This window comes from Monodelphis domestica, chromosome 2 (assembly GCF_027887165.1).
Source record: "Monodelphis domestica isolate mMonDom1 chromosome 2, mMonDom1.pri, whole genome shotgun sequence".
Classification (NCBI taxonomy): Eukaryota; Metazoa; Chordata; class Mammalia; order Didelphimorphia; family Didelphidae; genus Monodelphis; species Monodelphis domestica.
The window spans coordinates 463,510,202-463,537,312 of NC_077228.1; the positions used below are offsets into that span (position 1 = coordinate 463,510,202).

Sequence of the window (27,111 nt, forward strand, 5' to 3'; positions counted from 1 at the left end):
TAAGTCTTTAACAGTTGATTGTAATTACAGTACTGCTGTTATAATGTACAATGTTCTTCCTGTTCACATCTCTCTTTGCAGGGGTTCATATAAGTCTTTCAGGTTTTTTAAATTAAGTTTATGTATTTAATTAACTTGGAATGTTTTTCCATGGTTACATGATTCATGTTTTTCCCTCCCCTCCCCTCACACTCCTCCTATAGCCAATGAGCAATTCCACTGGTTTTTACATGTGTCATTGATCAAGACCCATTTCCATTTTATTAATATTGCATTAGAGTGATTGTTTAGAGTCTACATCCCCAATCATATCCCCATTGAACCCTATGATAAAGCAGGTTTTTTTTTTCTGTGTTTCTACACCCACAGTTCTTTCTCTGGACATGGATAGAGTTCTTTCTCATAAGTCCCTCAGAATTGTTTCCAGTTTTTTTTAATCAACCTACTCATCGTTTCTTATAACATAATAGTATTCCATCACGACTGTATACCACAGCTTATTCAGAAATTCTTCAGTTGATGGGCATTCTCTCAATATTTGACTCCTTGTTACAACAAAGAGGGTAGCTATACATATATTTTACATACATAGGACCTATTCCTTTTTCTTTGATCCCTTTGGTATACAGACATAGTGGTGATATTGCTTGGCCCAAAACTAAACATAGTTTTATAATCTTTGAGTATAGTTTCAATTTGGTCTACAGAATGTTTGAACTAATTCATAAATCTAACAACATTGCATCAGTATTTTTTCATATGTCTTCCAGCATTTGACATTTTACTTTCCTGTAGTTGTAAAGTAGTAACTCAAAGTTGTTTTTAATTAAATTTTTGTAACCAGTGATTTTGAATATTTTTTCATGTATCTTGATAGCATTGATTTCTTCTTCTAAAAACTCCCTGTTCTTATTCTCTGACCATTCATCAAATGGGGAATAGCTCTCATTTTATGTTTGGATCAGTCCCTATACATTTGAGAAATGAAACCCTTATCAGAGAAACAATGTAATTTCTCTCAGTTTCCTGTTTTCCTTACAATTATTAATTAATTTATATGTGAGTGAGGTTTGAGTGTTGCCTGTCCCTCCATTTTATCTCCACTGTAAAAGCTCTTTCTTGAGTGATTTTTTTTATATTAGATAATATCCTTCATTCTTTTTCTCCCTTCCCCCTTCTTCCACTGCCTCTACCCTTTTTCTCATTTATCCATTTTTAAAAATATTATTTTATTATGCAATTCACTCTTCTGTATAGATTTTCTGAACTACTCTAATAATGACAGAATTCTTAAAGTTATATGCATTATTTTCACATTATATGTGCCTTTTGTAAGTTGCTTGACCTTTTAGCGATTAATTTAATCTTTATAGGTACTTAGCACCCTTTTGTATTAGATTTAAAAATAGTCCTAGCTTAAGGTTCTAGATTTATTACAAGTATGAGTTAGGGACTTTTTCATTGTTCCATCAGGAGTTTACAACTTTATATTCCCCTAAGGCACTGTCTGAGCAGGGTGGAGTAATTTTAAAGTTCTCAATACATTCCTGACCAAGTACCTGCATTGTTTAAAATGGGGAATAGCTTAACCAAATCTTCTAAGGTATAGTCTGAGAAAATTTTAGATTCACACCATGATATTTTAGAGATTTGGAAATTTTTATGACTAAAGATAATGTAAATTTCTTCATTTAAGAACTACCTGTTCCTTGACCATTTATTAATTGGGGATTGACTTGTATTCTATTAAAATCCAACTCAATTCTCTATATATTTGAGAAATAATGCCTTAGTCAAAGAAATTTAATTTTTTTCCTCTGGTTTTACTTTCCCTTCTAATCTTTTTTTTTTTAACCCTTACCTTCCATCTTGGAGTCAATGCTATGTATTGGCTCCAAGGCAGAAGAGTGGTAAGGGCTAGGCAATGGGGGTCAAGTGACTTGCCCAGGGTCACACAGCTAGGAAGTGGCTGAGGCCAGATTTGAACCTAGGACCTCCCGTCTCTAGGCCTGGCTCTTAATCCACTGAGCTACCCAGCTGCCCCCTTTCCCTTCTAATCTTGGTTGAATTGTTTTTCTTTGTGCAAATAGAATTTTTGGTTTTTAATTTAATGTAGATAAAGTTATCTATTTTACATGTAATATTCTTTGTAGCTCATTTGGTCATAAATTATTCCCTTATGATGTGGACTCTAAATGATCACCCTGGTGCAAATATTAATAATATGGAAATAAGTCTTGATCAATGACACATGTAAAACCCAGCAGTATTATGCGCCAGCTATGGGAGGGGGTTGGGAGAGGGGAAGGAAAGAACAAGAATCTTGTAGCCATGGAAAAATATTCTAAAATCAACTAATCAAATAAACTTTTCAAGAATAAATAAATAAATTATTCCCTTATCCATATGTCTGGCAGGTTTTGTATTTCATTCTCTCCTAATTTGTTTGTGGCATCACTTTTTTATTTCTAAAAATTATATCCATTTTTTATTGATATGGTTAATTATGCTGATGGTTTTCCTAATATTGAATCATCCCTGCATTCCAAGCCTAAAACCTACTTGTCTTACCTTATTTCTTTGTTTTAAACTTTCTGTTAAAATTTAGTTCTTTCTGAGTTATGATCATGTGACACACTTTCAAAATTCAGAGTTTTTCCAATTATTGCTTTCATTTCTAGGAATTGGAAGTTTTGGTGTTTCCACTGTGGAGTGTATTCATGTGAGGTATGGTCACTGTTCTTCTGATCTGCATTATGATCCTTACCTATGAAAGATACTTGATCTCTTGGGACCAAAATGATACTACCCTACAGTATTCTTGCTCCCTTTTGACTGAAAATGTTCTTTGCCCTTGAAATATGATGCAGAAATTAATATAAACTCCAGAGTAGCCAATGTCTGGTCCTGCATCAAGTACCTTTTTAATCTCTTTATGACCAGTTGCCATGTTTCCTTAATGTCTCTGACTTGGGGATTTTGGAAGCTCCTTCTGCTTCTTTTACCATTACCTGTCATTTATTCAGCTCAGTCTCTTCTCTTATGTCTCAGTTCTCTCTAATCTCCTAAATTGTTTTAGACTCAAGAATCTTTCACTGTGACCTTTTTTGGCCTTGCCACTCCAGAATTCAATATGAGGCATTATTTTAGTTATTTGGAGGGTGATTTGGAAGAGCACAGCTGAGTTTCTTCTCTGCATTGCCATCTTGACTCTTCCCTGGGAAATTTTACTACTATTTTTAATATCAATAATATGCTTCAGTCATGTCTCTTTGCTGCAACCTCTATGCTCCCCTCACTTTATAAGATTCATTTCTAACTAAAATGATCTGTGAGTGTCTTAATAATTAACTGTATCTTAGGTCTCTAAATGAACTGTGAACTTCCATGGTCAAAGATGTTTAATTCTTGTTATGCAATAGTATCAAGTAAAGTCTCAGGAAACATATAAATTCACAAGTATGCTTTTACTGAGTGATTCTTTAAAGGAAGAAATGGAATTTGGCCATCTATTTCTCCTGGATTATCTTGATTTTCTTAGTTTCCTGTACAAAATCTGTTCCTCATTATTTCCCTATCTAGTGAATGTTTTCTCCTCATATTCCACCTAACTTAATGCAAGTGCTTCCCAAGTGTCTTCTCTTTTCTCTACTCCCCTTACATCTTCTTCCTATCCAAATCTCCCTCACTGTGACGAATTCAACTAATAGTTTAACATAGACTATTAAAAAAAAACCCTTCATCTACATAACCACAATTTTCTGTTCTGAATTAATACTGTTGTACTGTTGTCTCAAGCAAATGAAAGAAAAATTCTACTGGGATTGTTCAACAGTTCCTCAAATGAAAAATGTTTTAAACTTAAATTTATTATTCATCTCATTCCTCTCAAACATGTTCCTCCTTTTCCCTTTAGTGTTTCTGGAAGTGGCACCATTCCACTAGTTTTTCATATTTGAAACCTTGGTCTTATCCTTAGGTTTTTCTCTCTCCATTACCTCTCATATTCAATTATTTATCAAGTCCTGTCAATTCTACCTCTGAGCCATCTCTCACTGTTCCCTCCTTTCTATTCTGACTGTTATCGCCCTAGTATAGGTCCTAATTACCACCTACTTGGGCTAATGTAAAAGCTTCCCAACAAATTTTCCCATCTTCACTCTCTATCCTCTCCAATCCAACCTTCATCATGATGACAGACTAATTGCATAAATCTCTTCTTGTCAATCATCTGTCCCAGATTTTCACCATCTCCTGCTACCTTCTGAGAAAGCTTGAAATTCCTTTACCTGACATTCAAAGGTCTCCACAGTCTTGCAACACACTAAGCTTTCTTGCCTTGTCTAATAAAGCTCTGTGTACTCTATGCTCTTGACAAACATAGCGATTCTCTGTTCCATCAATATGCTCTGCACTTTTCCATTTCATGTTTTTATATACTCCAACCCCAACACATAGAAAAGGTTTTCTTCCTTTCTCGGGATAAATATACTACCTTAAGCTCTTTGAGGACAAGTTCCGGGTTCCTCCAGCCTTGTTTCTGAAATTATCTGAATTTGACACAGTGCATATTATGTTTGTACATAGTTATTTGAAATAAGTCTATCCTATTTAACTTTAATTCCCTGAAAGAGAGAGAGTGATTTTGCTATTCTTTGATCCCCAGGTGTTACTACAATGCTTGACACATAGTTGGTGTTTAATAAGTGCTTATTGACTTGATTCTGAGATTATCTTACACCTCCTCTATATCTTTATACATATATATATATATATATATATAGGATAGCACTTAGTTACTTCATATACAATATGGAATAATATATGGAATAATTATGTATTTATATGATATACTTTATAATACATAGTGGTCATTTGTCATATATAATTATATTATAATATAAAATTATGCATAATATATAGAATAGAAAGTATTTTATAATTATATATTAGTATTTAAATTATGATATATAAAATACTAAATTATTTCTATCATATCTAAATGCATTATATATGTATAATTATAAAATATATACATATATACTATATAGTACTCATAAAGAATACTATATATATGTGTGTATACCTACATCCATACCTGTGTATATGTGTGTATACATAGACATTTCTACATACTATGCTATATATACAGGTATTCCTTCCCCATTATGGAGGTAGGAGAGTGGTGCTTTCATGATCTGAAAAATCTGCATAACATTTTTTGGCCCTACCTTGTTACCAGAGAAGGAGTCTGGGTTTTTTTTTTTTTTTATGAGGTTTTTAAAGTACCTTGTAAAATTTGGGTTAAGTATTTAGTCATAGGCTACATATTTTCTAAATATTTTTTTCTGAGTCATCTGCTTGCCTTTTTTTGTTGTCTGTGGCTTCCACAAAACTCTCAATGAATTCCCATTAAATTTTTTATTCTGTCCTGTGTTATATTGAAATTGTGATAGGGGAAGGATCAATGTGAAACCTTGGTTTGTGCATATGTACAAATATGTGTATGTATGCAAATTATATATATGTGTATTATATATGGTACTTTTATATATTGTATAGGTATATATGAGAGAGAGAGGGAGAGAAACAGAGAGAAGAGAGGTGGGAGAAAGCGAGACTGGGGGAGAGAGAGAGACTGAAGAGAGGAGGGAGGGAGGGAGAGAGAGAGAAAGAGAGAGAGAGAGAGAGAGATGGAAAGAGAGGGAGAGAAAGGAGAGACAGAGACAGAGAGACAGAGAACCCATTCTAGTTAAAAAGACTAAAATGTATAAAAAAATGAAGAGTGGAAGTACAGATCATGTGAATGGTATATCTTTATATACATACATATGATTAAGTTATTTATGGGTCCATGAAAGTAAGGACTATTTTCATTTTCTTCATTACCAGAATACTTAATTTAGAAACACTGAAAGTGCTTTATATGTGCTTGTTGACTTACTGAGAAACTTGATATTCATACAAGATGCTTAAGTAAGACTTAGAAGATTAATCTGTCTCCTTCAAGGCATACCTTACACAACAAATCCTCATGAAGCTTTTCCTGACATCCAAATATGGCACAGATTCTTCCATTTTTAAAACTTACACAGCACTGATTATGTACCCCCTGAAGTACTACCATATATTACTATATATTATAATCACGTGTCTTGTTTTCCAAATAGATTACAATGCTCCATGAAGTCAAGAGCATTAGCCAAACTCTAATCTCAGTATGGGGTACCAGGAAAAGCCTCCTCAGATATCTTCTCATCTAGCCTCCTCAATTATTGAGAAAATTAAAAACCAATAAGGCTATTTTAACTGTCAAAGTAAAAAAATGTGGTAAGAAATTGAATAAGGGTTTGAATACATTTGATGAATTGAAATATGAGGCTCAGTCCCCTATTCCCCAGAATTATAAGAAAAGTAAAATGTTAAGTGCTCTGGAAGTTTGTGTTATTATAAAATATAATCTATAAATATTATATATATTTATGTAATATATAAGTATATAACATAATATAAATATATTATATAAAATATTACACATAGATAAAGTTTATTCATAAATAGGTAGTTAGCACTCTTTTGTGACAGTGCTATAAAGTTTACTAACTACTTTCTTCATAGAAACTCCAGTAGTTTTGAAAATGCAATCATTCCCATTTTATGGATGAGTAAGTAGACAGTCAAAGAACTTCATGCTTATCCTATGGTCCAGAGCAGGAATTGATAAATAATTTCTCCTAATTCTAAGCCTCACACACACAGTAAATACCACATTGCCTCTATAAATATGACAGTTTTATATTTAATTCAGTGACTTATACATAGTAGGAACTCGATTAATACCTTTTGAGTCTATTTGAATTCAATAAGCCTTTATGGAAATCCTATTATGTGCCCAAGTCTGTGAAATATGTCAGTGAAACATTAGGGCTCAACACACTCAACTACTCTATCATGCTTGCTGACAAGGAGCCAAGGGACATGTATTAAAAGAATTCAAAGCCACAAGGAGGAAATTTCCCCCCAAAATATATTTCCTCTCAAAATGTCTATGTGCTAGCCTCAGACTGAGGAACTCAAATATAGATATATTGTCATCCAATTCTGGTTTATGAATCAAGAGCTGAATTCACAATTTCTCTCTGTAACACAAGCAAAATGAACATCTGTTAACTTTTTGCAACATAGGTTTGTGTGTGTGTGTGGGTGGGTGTGAACAGAGCCTATGATGTGTAATATTCTTTCCATCTGCACACCAGGTGGCACTGCATAGTTAATCAGAAAATAATAACAGGCATGGAGATTACTTACTTTGGGAAGATAAGATAGTAAATCAATATTAAAACTTCCCAAAGAGATGAAAATGTTCTCTCTTTCCTCCCTTATTTTTACATGAATAGTTCAGCTATGGGATAGTTAAATAATTTGTTCATTCATAGGTAACGGGAAGAAAAACATTTCAGTAAAATTTTTCTCATGCACCTTATTGTTCCTGCAATAAGCTCTCACTATGAGAAAATTGGAAATGTACAACTGGACAAATTTGTGTCCTTCCCTAATGAATTGCATTCATTCACTTATCTAAATTTGCATTAAATGATTGTGCCTTTAGGGAAACTGGAATGGCATTACTGTGCCAAAATTCCTTCAAACAGTATGAAAGTAGATACTGAAGGGGGTGGGGGGGAAGTATTGATTGGGATATAATTATCAAATGAATGGAATTTAGCATGGATTTGTTTTAGTTTTTTTGTAATTTAATTCCAAAGAATTTACAACCATGGTAATCAATAAAGCATTAACTTTTTAAATTTTAACTAATATTTTTTTACTTTACTAAAACTTACATTTTAACTATTTAAAGATGATGCTAGAAATGCCACAGCCACATACTTTGAGGATTTGAGAGACCTTCAAATGCCATCTACTTCAGCTTATACCAAATTAAGCATTGCTTATCTCATATCCATTCACATACTATTGGATGGATACTATATCCATCATATCCATCTACTATTTACCCGAAGATCCCTGGTGAGGGAAAACCCATGAAAGTCAAGAATAAATTCTTATTACACTCAAGGATGACGGCCAAGGTTGTGTGCCTGATATTGCTGAAATAAATAAAAGAACAAACTAATTAAAGGAATAGTATTAAATCCAGAAATGATACTTTTATTTCTATTTTCATAGATTGAGGAATCTGGTGATTGGAACATGCCAACTTTCTCTAACTTCTACTTTCCTTCATGAATTATTTTCTATTTTTGTTCATTGTATCATATCATTTCTCATTTCATTCCTTTCTTTCTTGTCTTTTCCATCTTTGTATAAACCAACATTGTCATGTAGTATCTTCTCTCATTTTCATTATGGCATGAAAAGGATCAGGTTTTTGAAAGCAGAGTATAAGATTTAGCAAATGTTGATAAACAGACTGAGTCTAGGCACTGTGAAGAACTGAGGACAGGGACAAATACAGATACACTGGAACATGGAATTTTTGACTAAAGTATAATTTATGAATGTTTTTTAATTTTTAATACAAATGGAGGCATAAAAATCTATGTAGATAAGGTGATGTCCCTATTACTCCCTCACATACATTCAGATTTATTTTTCCTGGCTAGAAAAGACAGAATAGAGAGCAGGGTTTTTTTAAGATTTCAACTTAAAGGAAAAAAAGTAAATCCTAAAAATATTTTGTTTTCCTCAAAATAAAGCCCTTTTCTAAACAATAATATTACTTTACAAGGGACCACTATCCTCGTACTCACCCAACCTCATAACCTGTGTTATCCTCAGCAACTTATTCATACTCATCCCACATCCATATGTTTCTACAACATCTCTCATACATGTTCCCTTCTCTTTACTCACACCACTGCCTCACCACCATGGATTACTTTATCAAAGTCTTTTAATTGATCTTCCTGCTTAAAGTATCTCTCCACTGCAATCCATTCACACCAGCCAATTTTGTCCCAAAATGCACTTCTGATCATGCCATGCTAACCCTTTAATCATGATACACCAATTTCTCTCTAAAACTTCCATATATAAAAATTTATATAAAATTTATATTTTATACATAATATATATATATATACATATATATATAATTTTCTTTGTCTTTTAAAAACCTTCATAACTTGACCACTTGCTATATATCCAGTCTTCTCACATTTCACTTGCCCTCATTATATACTATGATTCAATACTGATGGTTTTCTTACTATTCTTTGTGTGACACTTTCTGTTTAGTTAATGCCTTTTCATAGACTATCACTAATCCTTGGAATGCTTGTTAAGCTCCAATCCTATCTTCCTTTGGAGTCTGTTCCTGGTACAGCACACTGATAATGCTTTGGCAGTAAGATGGCCCCTCAGTTTCCAATAATGTGTATAATTTTAGCAAGTTGTCCCCTCAATTGAAAAATGAGTTCTTTGCAGGCAAGCATGATGTTGTCTTTTTTTTTGATATGTTCAATATTTAAGATTAGAGTTTGGTCATGGTAAGCAATTACAATTTGCTTTCTGATGGACAATTAATGACATCCCAAAGTGTAATTAGCTTTCTAAGAAAGAAATATGTTCCCCCTCACTAAAAATCTGCATTTATATGGTGGATTCTCAATTTTAGTGCACATTATAGAAGGAATTCTGGTGAAGGTATTGGTTGGATTAGATTAACTTTGAGGGCACTATACAAATTTGATATTCTATGGTTCTATGAATAAGGAAATGGAAATTTTGCTTTCACAAAATGTGAAATAATGTTTCTTATTTTATCAAGTTGTAATACATTTAGTTTAACCCTGAATTCGTAAATGTCTTATTGCTTTTTGATGTTGGCTTAGCGTGTCCCTTCATTCACAATAATTTCTACTATATGTGTAGCTAGTCAATATTTAGGTGACACCTAATTATGTTTTACCAGGGTTATACAACACAAGGGATCAGAAAGTAGGAACTTTTGAGAGACTTCTATCCTATCCATAATAGACCACTTGTGCTTATAAGATTTCTTCTATCTAAAAAACCCACTATCATGCCTCTAGAGTGTGCTCAGTTATAATCTCCACCAGGTTAAAATGATACTACCTCTCATAAAAAAGTAAGTGGCATCTATAAGCAGCAGCTGAAGGAAAATATTTTGACTGGTCCAGTAACTCCCCAACTCGTTTATAAAATGCAGTAATAGTTAGTGATTCCATTTGGGAGTTATTCGGACAAAATCAGTTCTTGAATAAAGAAGAGAACCAGGAAACTCCTTTTGCTAGTTTGTTTTTAGCCCTATTTTATGTATGTTAAATTCTGAAAATAAGCATGAATTTCAGCTTCTTTATTCTTGACTCAAATAGAAACAAATTGGGCTATATTAAAAATGAAAGGGTAAGAAAATAAAATAAAAAAGGAAAGAACAGATAAAATGCTCCAAAGATTGAGACAATATGCAGTAGCCATTAAATACTTCATTAGCCATAATACTTCATAGTAGAAATGACTTCCCCCCCCTTTCTTTTGAGATTTGAGAAATTATCATAAGAAATTAATAACCAGCAAACATAGGCAGCTAAATGGATCTTTCTACATTTTATATATTACATATTAACATATGTAATATACATATATGCCATTTATATTAATTAATTTAAATTTGATTTGACTTCTCTATCACATAAACAAGAAATGGTTATCCACCTTTTCCTTAGAGAACTTAAGTGAGAAGGAATCTATTATCCCCAGGGATGAACAATTCTAAGTTTTGATACTATAAATTATTATAATTTTATTGTTGTTGTACTTTTTCATGAAGCCTTAACTTGTACCTTCTAACCCAGTGGTTCTCAACCTCTCAATTTGTGGCAATGAGAATACATAATGCACATCAGGTATTTACATTCCGAATCATAACTGTAGCAAAATTAGAGTTTTGAAGTAGCCACCAAAATAATTTTATGGTTTTGGGTCACTGAAACATGAGGAACTGTATTGCGGGGTCACGGCATTAGAAAGGTTGAGACCAATACTCTAAATCCTAGCACTGGAGCTGACAGAACTAATTTCATCTGTCTTCAGAATGGCAGTTATTGAAACACTTGAAGATATATTCTCCTTCCCCAGCCCTCAATGAGCCTTCTCTTCTGTTTTCTAGAATAAACATGCCCAAATTCCTTCAAATAATTTGCATATGGCAATGAATTGAATTGCCATTCCAGTTGCTCACCTATACTTATGTCATTTTACTCATGCTTTTCTTAAAATGTGGAATCAAGAACTGAATGGAGTATTCTTTTTGTATTCTGATTAGAGCAAAATACAGTAGAAATACCAATTTCTTATTCTTGGAATTATATCACCTGCAATGTATTCCTTTAGTTTTTTTTTTTTACAACTATATAATACTAATAATTCATAATGAATTTTTGGCCCATTAAAATTCTCATGTCTTTTTTAAAACACATTTCTCAAATACTACACTTATTCAATAATTTTAATTCAAGTGTAAGATTTTACTTTTGTCCATATTAAATTTCATTTAAAACTACTTAGTCCATATTAAAGTCTATTAGACTGTCTTGGATGCATCCCTTTATTTCCAAGATCATCAGCTATCCCTCTCAGGTTTATGCCACCTACAAGCTAGACAAATACATGATTCCTCTATCCAAATTTCTGATTAAATAAAATTTAAATAAATAAAACTTAAACAGTATAGCGCCAAACACAAATACCTGAGCTAGTTCTTTGGAGGCTTTGTTTCCAACTTAACACTGAATCAATAATGATTTCTCTCTGATTTTTGTCATTGGACCAGATCTTAACTTCATTTCTACCTTCTTCATGGGTTTAAAAAAGTCTAAGTTGGTTGTTGTCTTACTTGTACATACACATTTGTCTCCTCAAGAAGTCTACCCCCTTTAAAATGTTTACTCAGCCCTTAGAGTTATCTTAACCCCAAGACCATGGACCAGGTGCATTTTATAGCCGATACTTAGGAGAGTAACACTTGTGGAGAAGGATTCTCTCCTTGCCACCTCTAATACAAACTAACAACCAACTGCCACTGATGATAAGATAGACTAAAAGACACTGGGAATAGCCACTTCTTAAAGATCAGTGGCTCTGCCTCTATAATCTGGATGTGATGGTAGAGAGGGGGAAACAACCTTTATGAGATTCAACTTAGTGACTTTTGTAGATCATAAAGCTTTCTTTATTATTCAATTCTTTCCTCATAATGCATAGCCGAAGAAAACTTAGAAAACAGAATTCCTTCCACAAAGACCTTGACATCATTAAATAAGAAGCAAATGAGGTTGTATTAATAGAAATGACATTCCTGGAGATGCACTAGCATTTGCTTTTCTATTCTAACCCAAGAACCACTAGACCTTTCCATATGACTCATAGCTAAAAACTCCCAAGTTTGTTATCTCCCACTATGAGAATGGGAGCTCTTTAGAGTTATTTTTTTTTCTGCTTTTCCCGGGTTGTTCTAAGCAAGCACCTTACATATAATAAACATTTAATAATTTTTGTTACCTTTTATTGTTACTTTTTATAATAATATAATATAGTAAATGACATGATACATATGAGTTTTAAAGACATATAATAAATTATAGTCAATATACTTATCCAAGAGAAACAAATTTCCATATTAGCTATTCCCCAAAATTCATGTCTCATTCATTTTTTTAATTACCTGTTTTGAACCAGATACTTTGGAAAGTCTTGGGCATACAAACAAAAAAATATAGCCCATTTCCTCTAAGAATTGATATTCAATAAAGAATGTACACATAAATGTTTACAAAATAATTGCAAAGTAAATAAAATATAATTATTTTATCTTCCAGTTTAGAGAAAGAAGTGGAACATGAATTTTTCTAGATTCAAATTTCAGGAAGTTAAATGGTTAAATTGTTCTTTTTTCTGTAATGTTTAAAAAGACATACTTTTGGATACCATCTTTAATATTTTAAAAATAAACTCATTAAAAACAAATATTTTTTTAAAAAATTGGTAAAGTTATCCAAAATACAGAATGTTTACTATTAAATGAGATTTATTTAAAATAATTTATTTATTAAGGATTGGGTATATTGGTTTAAGACTTCAATTTTTTTCTCAGGAGACAGAAGCAAAGGGGGCAAGCAGAGAATATTATTGCATTTTCTTCATGGAAAAATCAAAACTCTACTTCATGGAATATAATTTAGAAATTCATGATTAAGAAACTAATTAAGAGTAACTTTTGCTGAGAAGAACCCAGACTTCAAGAAGTCACAGGAGACATAGCTAAAGGCCATATTGTAGTAAATATAATATCACAGTGTCTCAATGGACATTTTTTTCTTCTTCTTTCTTGTGTTTCTCTTTATTCGGTTCTTTTACCATTCTCGGAAATCCTCACACAAAGATTATCCTTTTCTGACAGTGAAAGCCACTAATGTAACACATTGAGGAAAGGGAGGGTGGCATATGTAGATGACTCCACACATCCTCAGTCTGGGGCTGCCAACTTTTTAAGACTGTGAAGTGGGACATCTCAGTGTGGGCCATCTGGCCTTAAATGTCAATGTCTCACTTGTCGGGTTTAACCATGGTTGATCCGTTTCCCAAGTTGGAATATAACTGCAAAAGGCTTTAACTCCTAAGTTGTCTGTACTTTAGATTTTGCTATGTTATATTATTCACTTGCCTTTGTATATCCATGTCTTGCTGAATTTAGTTGAAGAAATTCCACAATGAAGTAAAAAACTTTTGACTTGATTTTTTTTTTTTGCTTGCCTTTGTGTAGATCTAGACACTCTAGAGTAAAAATGTAGGTACTGCTTATAGGACCAATACTTTGGCAGGCCCACTGTTAAACCTTCTGCAAACTCCCAGGATCTAAGAGTTGGAAGCAACATCAATTAACAGCTAGTTCAAGGTGGCCTTTGAGCAAGAATTCTCTAAACAATAAGCCTCAGGAGCAATGATTTAGCATCAATTCAAAGATGTCCTGTGTGAAAAGGAAACTAGTTGACAGTTGGTGGAGGAAGGGGCATCTGGGAGTGGCAGTTGGGTTTTGTGACTATCACTTCCTTCCTGCCAGGAGTGGCAGTTGGGTCTTGTGACTAGCACTTCCTTCCTGCTGGGTTGGTCTTCCTTCCTGGTGTTGGAGGAGAGAGGAGCTTGTTCAGCCCAGTCTGGTGTGATGTGCCCTCTTTTGGTTCAGCCTGAAGATTCAGGCCCAATCACTTCTGAAGGTCAGACCTGTTCTTTTTTTGCTTTCTGTCTACTGCTAAGATTCTGAGTTAGACAAAGCAAGGACTGATATAGAGTAGACGGGAGTGGGAGAAACCCTCCGCCAGCCTCTCGGGACTGGCCTCAACTCTGAAGCTGAGAAAAAACTCCAATCCCAACTGGTTATTAAACTTTATATTATTTGAACTCACAGTCAGATAAGTGGACTATCTTTTCTGTGCATAGAGGGAGCTGAACATCAGTTCAATCATTCAAAGACAAACAGACCTTATTGGACCCCTGCTGCTTCCTCTCGGCAGGGGGCATCTCTCTCCTTTGCTTCACTGAGCAATATTCCCTCTCTCCCCTCAACTCCTCCATACCCCATACAAACCTACCATTATCCCCCATTTTTCATACCCTCCTCATTTCCTTTCCCACTAAATATTACACCTGTGATGGAGTACTCATTACCTGTCAAAGCCAAGTATTTCTGGGAAAATCTATGGTAAGAAGTTTTTCTTTACACTATATCTAATCTAAATATGCTTGTCTGTTACTTCCTAAAACTGCTTCTGGTTTTGCCTTTTGGGTCCAACCAAAACAAACAGCTAGGTGGTATTGTGGTTAGAACAATGGACCTGGAGACAGGATGAATTGAGTTCAAATTCATTCTTAGATACATAGATGTGTGACTCTAGTAAGTCTCTTAACCACTATCTGCCTCAGTATTCCTGTCTGTAACATAAGAATAATGATGGTATCTACCACTAAGGATTGTTATGAGGATAAAGTAAAACAAAATTTTACTTACCTACTTTAAATACTATATAAATTATCATTATTATTCTATAAGATAGCTCTTCATTAGTAAATGGGAAATATCATTTTGGCTAATTCCTTGGTCATTCTTGGAATTTCTAAATATTTGTATATTAATTTCACAAGTAGTTGTCATAGAGGGGACATGAAGATGATCTTGGAGCCAGTAAGACATGACTTAAGTTTTGTTTCTGAAACTGGCTACATGAAGTTTGGTAAGTCAACTTTCCTCAGTGATGTAGGATATTATGAGATGATAAGTTGCTGCCTGAAAAGATACCAATCTTCCATGGAAGAGATGAAAAAGGAAGTTTTCTCATTCAGAAATGCTCCAGATCAGTGAAGTCATAATTTTATTCCTTTTTTGTGCATATGTATGTATATATATATACTTAAATACACAAATATGTATGTGCACAAGAATGTGTATATACATATAGCTGATATAAAAGAGAAATATACACCTACATATTTAGGTTTGTGTATATAACCATGCATGGATATATAAAGAAATATATATATTCACATATACTTCCTGAATCTGAAGTATACGTGAATATATTTAGGGAATATCTACATATATGTGTATGCATGTGCATAAACACACATATATACATGTATGTGTATATAGTTCATGTTTGCATGCATATCTATATATGTATCTATACATATATAAATAGGAAAAACCTATATCTATTTAGATATCTACATTGTTTTATATCTCTACACATATATCTCTATCTCTATATCTCAACTGATCCATAATCTACATATCCATATCTCTACTGATAGCTAAATACACATTGTGGTTTCATTGATATAGGAAATTGAAAATTTTGAAATAATTTCCAGTCATATAGATTTCAAATTACCTATAATTTTAGTGACAGAGTTTTTCTTGCAGCTCTGAAATAGCAAGAGACTTTTCCATTGTGATATAGATAGTATGTTGCTGGGGCAATCATTGAATCAACATCTTTCTGACTCTTGAGACAGATTTTCTACTTGTTGCCCATCTACTACTTAAGGGTAATGGTCTGCATATTTATTCTAAAATAGGCTTCTTCAAAAAGGTCAAAGCATCATCCCTTTATTGCTTCTAGGTAAACGCTTTCCAGAAGACACCGTGAATTTGAAGTCAGCAAAGAAATAAATATATGAAGAATTTAATACTTGATGTCTCCCAAAATAGTCATCAACAACCTTCAACATGTTTATGTATGTGGATGTGTGTGTGTGTGTGTGTGTGTGTGTGTGTGTAAAAGAACCTTGCTTATCTCTCACACATTTGGACTTATTATATCTGAAATGATCATATATTTCCTACAAAATACAGAGAAAGACACGTTAGAAAGCTCTTCACATCCCTACAATGAAATGTCAAAAGATTCACCTCACAGCAGGGAGATAACCAGCATCATAAATGGAAATGACTGTGCATTATAACTGTGATATTCACACCTCACTGAGGAGTCAAATGGGGACCACTGGATTGTGAACCATTGTCAAATAGCTCAGAGGAGAGACTGACGAAATGAGCAAGAAAAATTACTATCTAAAATATGATGGTTTCTTGCTGTATTCAAGTCTTTCAGTGAACTGTCTGTTCTTGGGAAGCACCAATGACTTGAAAGTTAGGAATTTTTTCTTTGTTTGGCAGCTCACTTTCATCTGAATACAGCTTGTATTCCATCGAGGACATTCCATTCCACCCCACTGGCTATTTAGCTCTTATGTTCTTGCTACAGAGACGCTTTGTAAATAGGTTTAATGGCATATAGAATCAGCTCACAGAGGCTACCATATCATTAATGGGAAACCTAGATGTTAGAACTTGTTAATAGAAACAAAACAACATGGTTAATTTGGTTATTTCTTGAACTTCCTATCTTGTTCTTCAGACTTTTAAGTATATTTTCATTGACTTTCCCATTACATTTGGAATTAGGCTCATATTTCAGGAGAAAAATAATTGTTCCTGATATTCTTCTATTGAACTTTTTAAGTGTTGAGTGCTGTGATACATACTTGATAGATTGCCTTTCCTATAACGTTGATTTTGCCTTTTTAAAATTTCCATTAAGTTGTTCAAACACATATAATCTATAAGGAAACTGAAGATATTTATATTGAGGATAAAGAGTGAAAGTTTCTATATAAAGATTCCCAAACCATTGATGTGGTTTGTGCTATGTATGGTCTCTCAATCTAGGAGTAGATCAAAGACTTATAGAAGACTCAGAATATTAGCCATGAAATTATTAATAAACAGACCTTATAACAAAGAATTATCATTCCTTAGGAATTCGGTGCCTCCAAATTTAGACTATTTTTAGGCAGAAACTTATATATAATACTTCCCCAAACTCACAAATAACACAAAACAATGTAGGTTCAAATGTAGTCAGTTTGACATACCATATCCCAGAACTCATCTAAAACATAATCTCATAAGACAATTCATTTCTCCCCTCTTTTATTCAACAGATCCTACTAGCCCACTGCTTAATAATGTTCCAGTCCAAAGCAAGCCATGTGTTCTAGTAGGTTTTTATGCTACTTAGAGGGAACATTAAATTGGAGGAGTAGCTGCTACTCTCAGGGGCACTGAAAATAGTAATGTTAAACTGTGTTATCATCATTATGGTAATTCTAATGCAACACCACATATTTTTGATACTTTTATTCATTGCTTTGTATTCAAATGGCATATGTATATATGTATATATACGTATATGTATTGCACTTAAATTTGATACAACTTCTATTCATTTCTGCACTCATATTGTCTATCCATACTATCCGTCCAATGTAAGTATTGAAGGACCAATTATTTGGGTTGTCCCTAAAGTAATATGTTACTATTTTTCATTCCATTTGTTTTTCTAGTATAAAGAGTCAATATCTTACATATTAGTGTGGCTTCTACTGAGGACTTATATTCAGGTATTTTTATACTGATATGTTCATTCTAGTAGATTTCTTTAGTCTATTGATCTTGAAAATAAATGGAATTAATGGAAATATATCAGAAAAGCAAAAATAAAAGACTATAAGCAAGTGACAGTACAGGTAAATACTTCCTTTCTATAATTCCTAATTAATAACTTAGCAATATCTTATAATGTAGAAATGGAATTAATTTCCATTTTCTGCCGCATTTTTGACACAATTATTATTAAAAATATAGAAAAATACATAAGAACTATGTCTAATTTCAAAAGCATAAAATTGCTTTAAAAATAAAATATTTCCAATCAAAATCAACATTCTGACCAGAAAAAAGTTGCTTACCTATTCCAATGAAAACAGCTTTGTAGCCTTCTTCCTTCAAAGTACCAAGGGTCATCCCAGTCACTGAAAGTTCTTTGCCACGTATTACCTATCAGGAAAAAAAGTTTCTTTTTAGTTTTTTCAAATTTTATCAATTAAATAAAAATATATATTATATATGCACTTATGTATATAAAACCATTTATTAACTATAGTATTATAAATAGGCTCAAAGTAACTTTCAATGTGCTATACAGAAATCTGGGCTTTATTTGAACTTAGGAGATGCATTTGTAAGTCACCTAAGGCTGTACTAGTACTAGTAATCAATGTCAGGCATTTATTTAGTCAGATGCAATTCAGCAATTTAAGAAACTTATTAAATACTAAGTAGTGTTCAGGACACTTGGAATACAGAGATAAAAAATTTTTAAAATCCTTACCCTCAAAATGCATACGCTTTATTTAGAAAGAGTACATTACATATACATGTAAACAAATGAAAATTTATAACAGCACAATTTTAACAGAATGATATAAAATAAATTGATCCAGCAAAAGTCTGAGTCATTTTGTGGAAAAGCATCTAAAATAAATGAAATATATATCTGTATCTATATATTTGAGATGAAGGCAAAATCAGTAATAATAAATTATCAATTCTTTGTCTAGTTTACTCTAATAATACTAATTGTTTCATCACTAGATTGATATATTAATTTTATCCTGGTGAAAAATAACAAAAGATGGGTTCATTTCAAAATTAACATGTTTGAGAAAAGACTTCATCAGTAATTACAGTAATGAACCTTATTTTTTTTAAAACTATAAACAATATGAATCAATCATGGACAAACATGGCTTATTTTTCTACTTTTATATTTTCTTGAAGTAAGATTTTCTTGCTTATTTCTCAGGAAAAGTTTGGGAAGTAGATAAAATATGATTAAAATTCTGGTTTAGTAATCAGGGGAAAATAAAATAATATTTAAAATAAATAGATTCTGATGCAATGAACTCACAGTCAAGCTCTGCATTTAGGAAGCAGGTAAGTGGCTTCTACCAATGCAGATGATTTTTCTGCATTTCTAGTCTTAGAGAATTGTTTGAGCTAGGACACTGGAAGATTAAGTGACTTTAATATGATCTCTCCTTTTCACCAAGATTATATAGCATATTTCTTTGACCTTTGTACCTACTCAATCTCAACTGGATCATTGTTATCCTTTGTTTATCCTTCCTTCCTGTTGTAATATAAGCAACTTGAGAAATAGATCTATATCTCTAGAACCTAGCAGTGTTTTTCCATTAATCAATCTATACATGTTTCAAACAGTATGGAGAACATATTAAAGGCTAAGGATGCTAATGTCTCTTGTCTTCAAGGAACATGCATTCTATTGAGGGGAAACAATATGTATACCAATATTAAAATTTTATCGAAACTGAATAATAAATTCAAAGTACAAAGCAATTGAGGGGAGGGGCTAGGATTTGGGGTACATGAATTAGGAAAGATCTCCTTTTGGAGATGGCACTTGAATTTAGTTTTTAAAATAGTTAGGAATTCTAAGTAGTAGAGAAGAGTCCATCATAAGCACAGGGGAGAGCTTTGCAAAGGCACAGCAACAGGAAACAAAATTCTGGTACAAAGAATAGAAAGAGGTCACTTTGGCTAGAAAAAGACACTGCAAAAGGGAGTAATATGTGATAATTTGACAAAGATAGCTCCTGTAACTGTTCAAGTGAGAATTGTAATGGATCGTATGAACTAGAGTAGGAGCCAAATGCTTGTAGAAAGAAGATAGATGAAAGAGATATTGTAGAAGTCATAGTGATCATTGGAGCTTAATAAATATTTTTAAATTGAATGAGTGCACATTAATATTCTTTTGATTCCTCTTATTCCCAAACAAACTGAAATGTTGTTATTCCTCATCATTCATGCACAAATGATTTTTTTTTCTTGTATTGGCTTTCTCCAATATGTTAGAATGGATAAATACTTCACTAAAATATGAAATGGCTTTTTAAAGAGTAAGGCATCCTTCTCTTCATTGTAATTTGGTAAAGTTAACTTTGTTAAAAAAGTCTAACTATGACACAATAGAAGAAATGTTCAAATAAATATAATTTCTCTACACTATCTATTTTATTTTTAGTGGATGTGTGGAAAGGGAACTTATCATGTTGCCACTCCATATGCTGAAGAAAATACACACAGATGCCACAGCAGTTCCATCCATTCTTGAAAATTTTGGCAGTATACAATTAATTTGGACATCCGTGGAATCAGATACCAAATTTGCTTTTCAACAGGGCTATTGAGGTCATTGACATCTTTGGTGAGCACTATTAATTTTAGTGATCCTAAAGATTAAGCTTCTATAAAGAGGCAGGTTCCAGACAATCAGTGAATATATATATATATATATATATATATATATGTATATATATATATGTATATATATGTATATATATATACATATATATAAATGCTGCTTATCTATTATTTAACTTAGACCAGAAAAAATGACCTTCCCTGCAACATACTTGACAGGTGTTCATTTAGTTTTTATTTAAAGACCTCATTTTGTTCAGGTTGATTAACACTGAAGAGTCTAATCACCTTTGAAATAATTAGGCTTGAAATCTTTGCACATTCAAACAATTTGTGATCTCACCAATATAGATATGATGATGATGATGATGATGATGATGATGATGAAGATAGTGATTCATTCCTGACTATCATCTTCGACTCTTTTCTATGTTCATCTTAAGTTTATCACAGATATACAGTCAGCAGGTTTGAGGTTTTTTCTACTTTCTCCTAACAATATTAGATGAACTGTCAAACCAGGTATCCCTCACTCTTGTCATGGATTCAGCCCGTTGCATTTTGTCATCAATTCCCCTGGTGACCTTCTTTAAGGTCATGATTTTCATAGTTCCTTATTTCTTATGTATTAATTGAAAAAGTCTGCTCACATCTATCTACAATATACCTTTCCATTGCTCTCTGAGTTGTCCTTATTTCCAATAATTCAGAGGCTATAGTTTCCATGGCTCAAAGCCATATAACCACACTGGCATGATAACTGTATTTAAAAAAGATGAGCTATTAGTTCCTGGAAATTAGAGGGGTGTTAGTGTGTGTTGTGTCTTTAGTATAAACATATGTATGGATGTACATGTGTGTGTAAACATATATGTGTGTATGTATATGGTATCCCAAAAGCAATTTATCCTACTCTCTTTTTCTTTGTAATTCTGAAACCAACATGTTTTCTATTTGTAGTATTTGTGGAAGAGAGGTGTCCATATAACTACAAATCATTAAAAAGACAGAGGGGTTCTAATCCCTAATCAATTTCCAGGTCTGCTTTTTTTTTCTTTTTTTTCCTGGAGAAATCAGAATGATACCTTTACATTATAGAGTGGTTATACCCATTGGCATATTTCTCAGAGAACATAGGGAAGGCTGATTATTTGCTGATTGTGAAATTTGAGGTATGACTTGTTGGAAAGCTGTGCTTCTCTATAAAAGCAAGCTAATAATTTAGTTCTCTCTCTGGACATCAATTTTGTCTTCCTTAAAGAAAAGAAACTGCTGAACAGCAAAGCAACTTATATTAAGAACTTTGGTATTCATTCTTGCTCATCTTCAGAATCAGATATGGCTGCCATTAAGCAAAGGACCATGAATGTGACTTGTGGTAGCAACCAGAACCCAGACACTTCACATTGAATCACATGGTAGAAGGACAAATATGTGTATACTCATGTATCCTTAAAAAGGACCTCTGACCTCAACTTTTCCCTTTCAGAACTATATCAATCTAACCAAAAATAAACAAAGGAGTAAAGGAAGTGAGTGAAAATTTAGATTTAATATGTCTCTGGTGAGAACTGAATTGGGATAAAAAAGGATATATCCTCTCTTAAGCAGCAATTGGTACAAAAAAACATGGTACACAGGGCAAAAAGTCTTCATAACCAAATGCAGAAAAGCAGAAATAATAAACATATCCTCTTCAGATCATAAAGCAGTAAAAGTTATAATGAATAAGGGCTTCATAAAAAGGCAAAATAAAAAAATTTGGAAAATAACCTAATTCTAAAAAAGAGGTGGGTCAAAGAGCAAAATATAGAAACAATCAATAATTTAATTAAAGAAAATGGCAATAAGAGACAACTGTAAGAATTTAGGGGATGGAGTCAAGGCAGTACAGAAGAGAAAATTCATATCTCTGCATCCTTACATCAATAAAAGAGAAAAAGAGCAAATTAATGGTTTGGGCATGCAACTAAAAAAACTAGAAAAAGAATAAATTAAAAATCTGCAAATAAAGATTAAATTAGAAAATATAGGAGAAATAAATTGAATAGAAAGAAGAGAGAACTATTGAGCTAATAAATAAGATGTGAAGATGGTTTTATAAAATAAAAATATATAGAGCAAGGTTACTTTAATTTGAAAAGAAAATCAAATTATAGTATCAAAAATTAAAAGGGTGATTTCACCACCAATGATGAGGAAATTAAAGCAAACATTAGGAGTTACTTTGTCAATTATATGACAATAAATATGACAAACAAGGTGAAGTGGATAAAACTCTATAAAAATATAAATTGTCCAGATCAACAGAAGAGGAAATAGAGTACTTAAGAAATACTGCTGCAGAAAAAAAAAATTGAACAAGCCATCAATGAATGCCTTAAGAAAAAAATCTTCAGGCTCAGATGGATTCACAAGTGAGTTCTATCAAACATTAAAATAATAATTAATCCTAATATTAAAAAACTATTTGTTTCAATAGGCAAAGAATGAATTATACCAAACTCTTTTTGTGACAAAAATATGGTGCTGATACCTATGCCAGAAAGACCAAAAAAAAAACCAGAAAGAAAATCACAAACCAAATTCCCAAATATTGATGCAAAAATCTTTAATAAAAGAATAAGCGAAGAGATTGTAACAAAATAACCCAAAAATCATTCACTATGACCAAGTGGAATTTATGCCATAAATGGAAGGCTGGTTTAATATTAGAAAAGCTCTCAGCCTAATTGGTCATATCAATAAAAAAATTACATGGTAATCTCAATAGATGCAGAAAAAGACAAAATACAAAAGCTATTCTATTAAAAAAAGTAGGAAACATAGGAATAAGTGGACCTTTCCTAAAATAATAAGTAGATCTATTTAAAACCATCACCAAGAATCATCTGCAATGGGTATAAATTAGAACTAGCAGAAATAATAGCAAAATTAATCTGGAAGAACAAAAGATCAAGAATACCAACGGAATTAATGAAAAAAATGTTAAGGATGGTGGTCTAGCAACACCAGATCTCTGTCTTCAGAACAATCTAGCACTGGCTAAAATATGAATGGTGGATCAGTGTAATAGATTAGAGGTAAATGACCTTAGCAAACTACGATATGATAAACCCAAAGATTCTGGCTTTGGAGCTAACAACTCAGTTATTTGATAACTGCAGGGGAAATTGGAAAACAAATTTGAAAGCTGGACATCTTGTCTAATATGTGAGGTATTGTTAAAGTTTTAGAATTTTGATAAGAAATATATTAATTCAGACTATAGTCTTACAATACTCTCTCATTCTCCATAATCTTTCAAAAATCTCCTAGAGAAGCCAATTTTGTTTCAACATTTATTAACTATTTTTAATTACACATAAAAACAATTTTGATAACTATTTTCTGACATTTAGAATTTAGATTTTTTTTCTCTCTCTCTCTTTCCCTCTACTCCTCAAAGTGGTAAATAGTCTGATTTGTCATGCAATACATATTTCTATATTGCTCATGTCATGATAAAAAAAAAGCATATCACACATACAACAAAAATCTCATGAAAAAAAATAAAGTGGAAGATAGCATTCTTTGATTCGCATTCAGACTCTAATAGTTCCTTCTTAGGTTGTAGATAGCATTTCAACATGATTCCCTTTTTGTTATTTCAGAAACTTACTTTATTGCTAATAGTTTAGTCATTCACAGTTGATCATTATATAATATTTGTGTTACTGTATACATTGTGCTACAGTTCTTCTTACTTCACTTTGCAACATTTCTTGGATATCTTTCTAGGCTTTTCTGAACTCATCCTATTCATCATTAATTAGGATACAATAATATTTCATTAAAGCCATACATCACAATATGTACATCTATTCCTGAAGTGTTAGACAGCAGGTTTCCAATTCTTAACCATTACTAAAAACATTTCTGCCAGTTGCAAAGTGTTTTTGTGCTATTAAGTTCTTTTCCCTATCTTTATTCTCTCTGAATCCAAACCTACCTAATAGCACTATTACTGGGTCAATGGGTTTGCCTAGTTTGATGGCCCTTTGAGGAGGTTCAAAATTGCTTTCTAGAATGGTTGTATCAGTTTACAGTTCAACTAGCAGTATATTAGTGCTCTGATTTTTCCTCATCCCTTCAGACATTTATTATTTTCCATTTTTGTCATGTCAGTCAGTCTGATGGTTGAGAGGTGGTACTTCAGAATTATATTTTGCATTTCTCTAATTAACAGCGATTTGGAGAATTTTTTTCATATGACTAAAGGTAGTTTTAATTTCTTGACCTGAGAATAGCCTGTTCATATTTTTTGATCATTTGTCAATTGGTAAATGCTTTATATTCATGTGAATTTGACTCATTTCACTCTCTGTATGAGAAATGAAGCCTTTGTTATAGAGAAATTTATTATGAAGATTTTCCTATTTCTCACTAGCCTTTTGATTTTTGTTGCACTTTTTGTTTGTGCAGGAATTTTAAAAATTAAATACAAAGTTATCTGTTCTTGATCTCACAATGTTCTGTATGTCTTACGTTGACTTACTTTTTTTCCTTTATTCATAGGTTTGACAGGTAAACTATATGTGCTCCCCTAATTTGTTTATGTTATCACTTTTTAAATTTAAATTGTATATCCATTTTAACTTTATTTTGGTATATGGCATGAATTGTTGGTCTAAGCCGTTTTCTCAGCAGTTTTTATCAAATAGAGAATTCTTCCAAAATCATAGCTATTTTGCTGGGTACCATTCTATTTCTTAGCCAGTATCAGATTGATTTGATGGTTACCAATTTATTATATGAGAATGCAAGGCAATCTTTCTTCATTTTTTTCTTCATTAATTCCATTGATATTTTCGGTCTTTTGTCCTAGATATTTTTTCCTAGCTCTGTGAGATAATTTTTGGATATTTTGATTGGCATGGTACTGATTAAGTAAGTTAATTTAGGAGGAATTTTCATTTTTATTTTACTGACTTGGTCTACCCATTAGTAATTAATATTTTTCCAATTGTTTAGAAATCATTTTCTTTATGTGAAAATTGTTTTGTAGTTGTAATCTTACACTTCCTGGGTTTGTCTTGGCAAGTACGTTCTCAGGTTCCTAATATTGTCTACAGATATTTTAAATGTGATCTCTCTCTCTCTCTCTTGCTGTTGGGCATTATAGATAGTATAGATAAATGCTTAAGACTTTTGCAAGTTTATTTTATATCCTGCAATTTTGCTAAAGTTGTTAATTATCTTTATTCTTATTTTTGCTTGATTCTCTATGATTTTCTAGGTATATCTTCAGGTTATCTACAAAGAGTGACAGTTTTATTTCCTTACTGATTATTCTAATTCCTTCAATTTCTTGTTCTTCTCTTATTGCTATAGGTAACATTCCATCTACAATATTGAATAGCAGTGGTAATCATGGACATTCTTGTTTCACTCCTCATCTTAATGGGAAGTCTTTCAGGTCTTCCCTTTACAGATTATGTTTGCTAATGGTTTTAGAAAGATGTTATTTATCATTTGGAACAGTGTTCCATTTATCCTAATGTTCTCTGGTGTTTTTAATAGTAATGGGTATTGTATTTTGTCAAAAAGCTTTTTCTGCATCTATTGAAATAATCATATGGTTTCATTATTAATATTGTCAATTATGTTGATAATTTTCCTAATTTTGAAACATCCCTGCATTCCTGGTATAAAATCTATCTGGAGGTAGTGTATGTTCCTGATGATTTCTTAATATAATATTCTTGCTAACATTTTCTTTAATATTTTTCCATCAATATTCATTAGGGCAATTTGTCTATAGTTTTCCTTTTCTATTTTTGTTCTTCCTGGTTTAGGCATTGTAAAAATTCAATCTCTAATATACATATTATATTTTAAGAGATTTATTAGTGATCATTAGAAATCAAGGAATAAAGAAGATACAAAATAAAGACAACATGTCCATGGCAGATCAGCCAGTTCAAACACCCGCCATACCACCACCAACCTCAGGACAGGAAGTAAAGAGGTACCTCTTTCCACATCCCCACCTAATATCTTCTATCTACAGGAAGTAATGACAGGAAGTCAGTGGGCTCCTGGGAAATATAGTTTTTTTAAGGGTAACAGATTTTCAATTATACACTATTAAAATCATATTTATGTCATAAAATGAATTTGGTAGGATTCCTTTCTCTGCAATTTTTCAATAAAATGGTTTATGTAGTAATGGAATTAATTGTTCTTTAAATTCTTGGTAAAATTTACTTGTAAATCCATCTGGCCCTGGAGATTTTTCTTAGTGAATTCATCAGTGGCTTATTCAATTTCTTTCACAGAGATGGAATTGTTTAAGTATTCTTTTACCCATTCTATTAATCTGGGCAATTGAAATTTAACTATTCATGGATTTCCTTAAGGTTTTATTGGCATATAATTGGGCAAAATAACTCCTTATA

General features: G+C 32.3%; 1 protein-coding gene across 1 annotated transcript in view; it reads right to left on the reverse strand.

Moving 5' to 3' along the window:
• Positions 1-27,111, reverse strand: part of DPYD (dihydropyrimidine dehydrogenase) — a 1,041,936-nt gene that overhangs the window by 696,444 nt on the left and 318,381 nt on the right. The window contains exon 8 of the mRNA XM_007485012.3: positions 18,352-18,439. Coding sequence (XP_007485074.2) covers positions 18,352-18,439 — 88 coding nt within the window. The remainder of the gene's footprint in view (positions 1-18,351; positions 18,440-27,111) is intronic.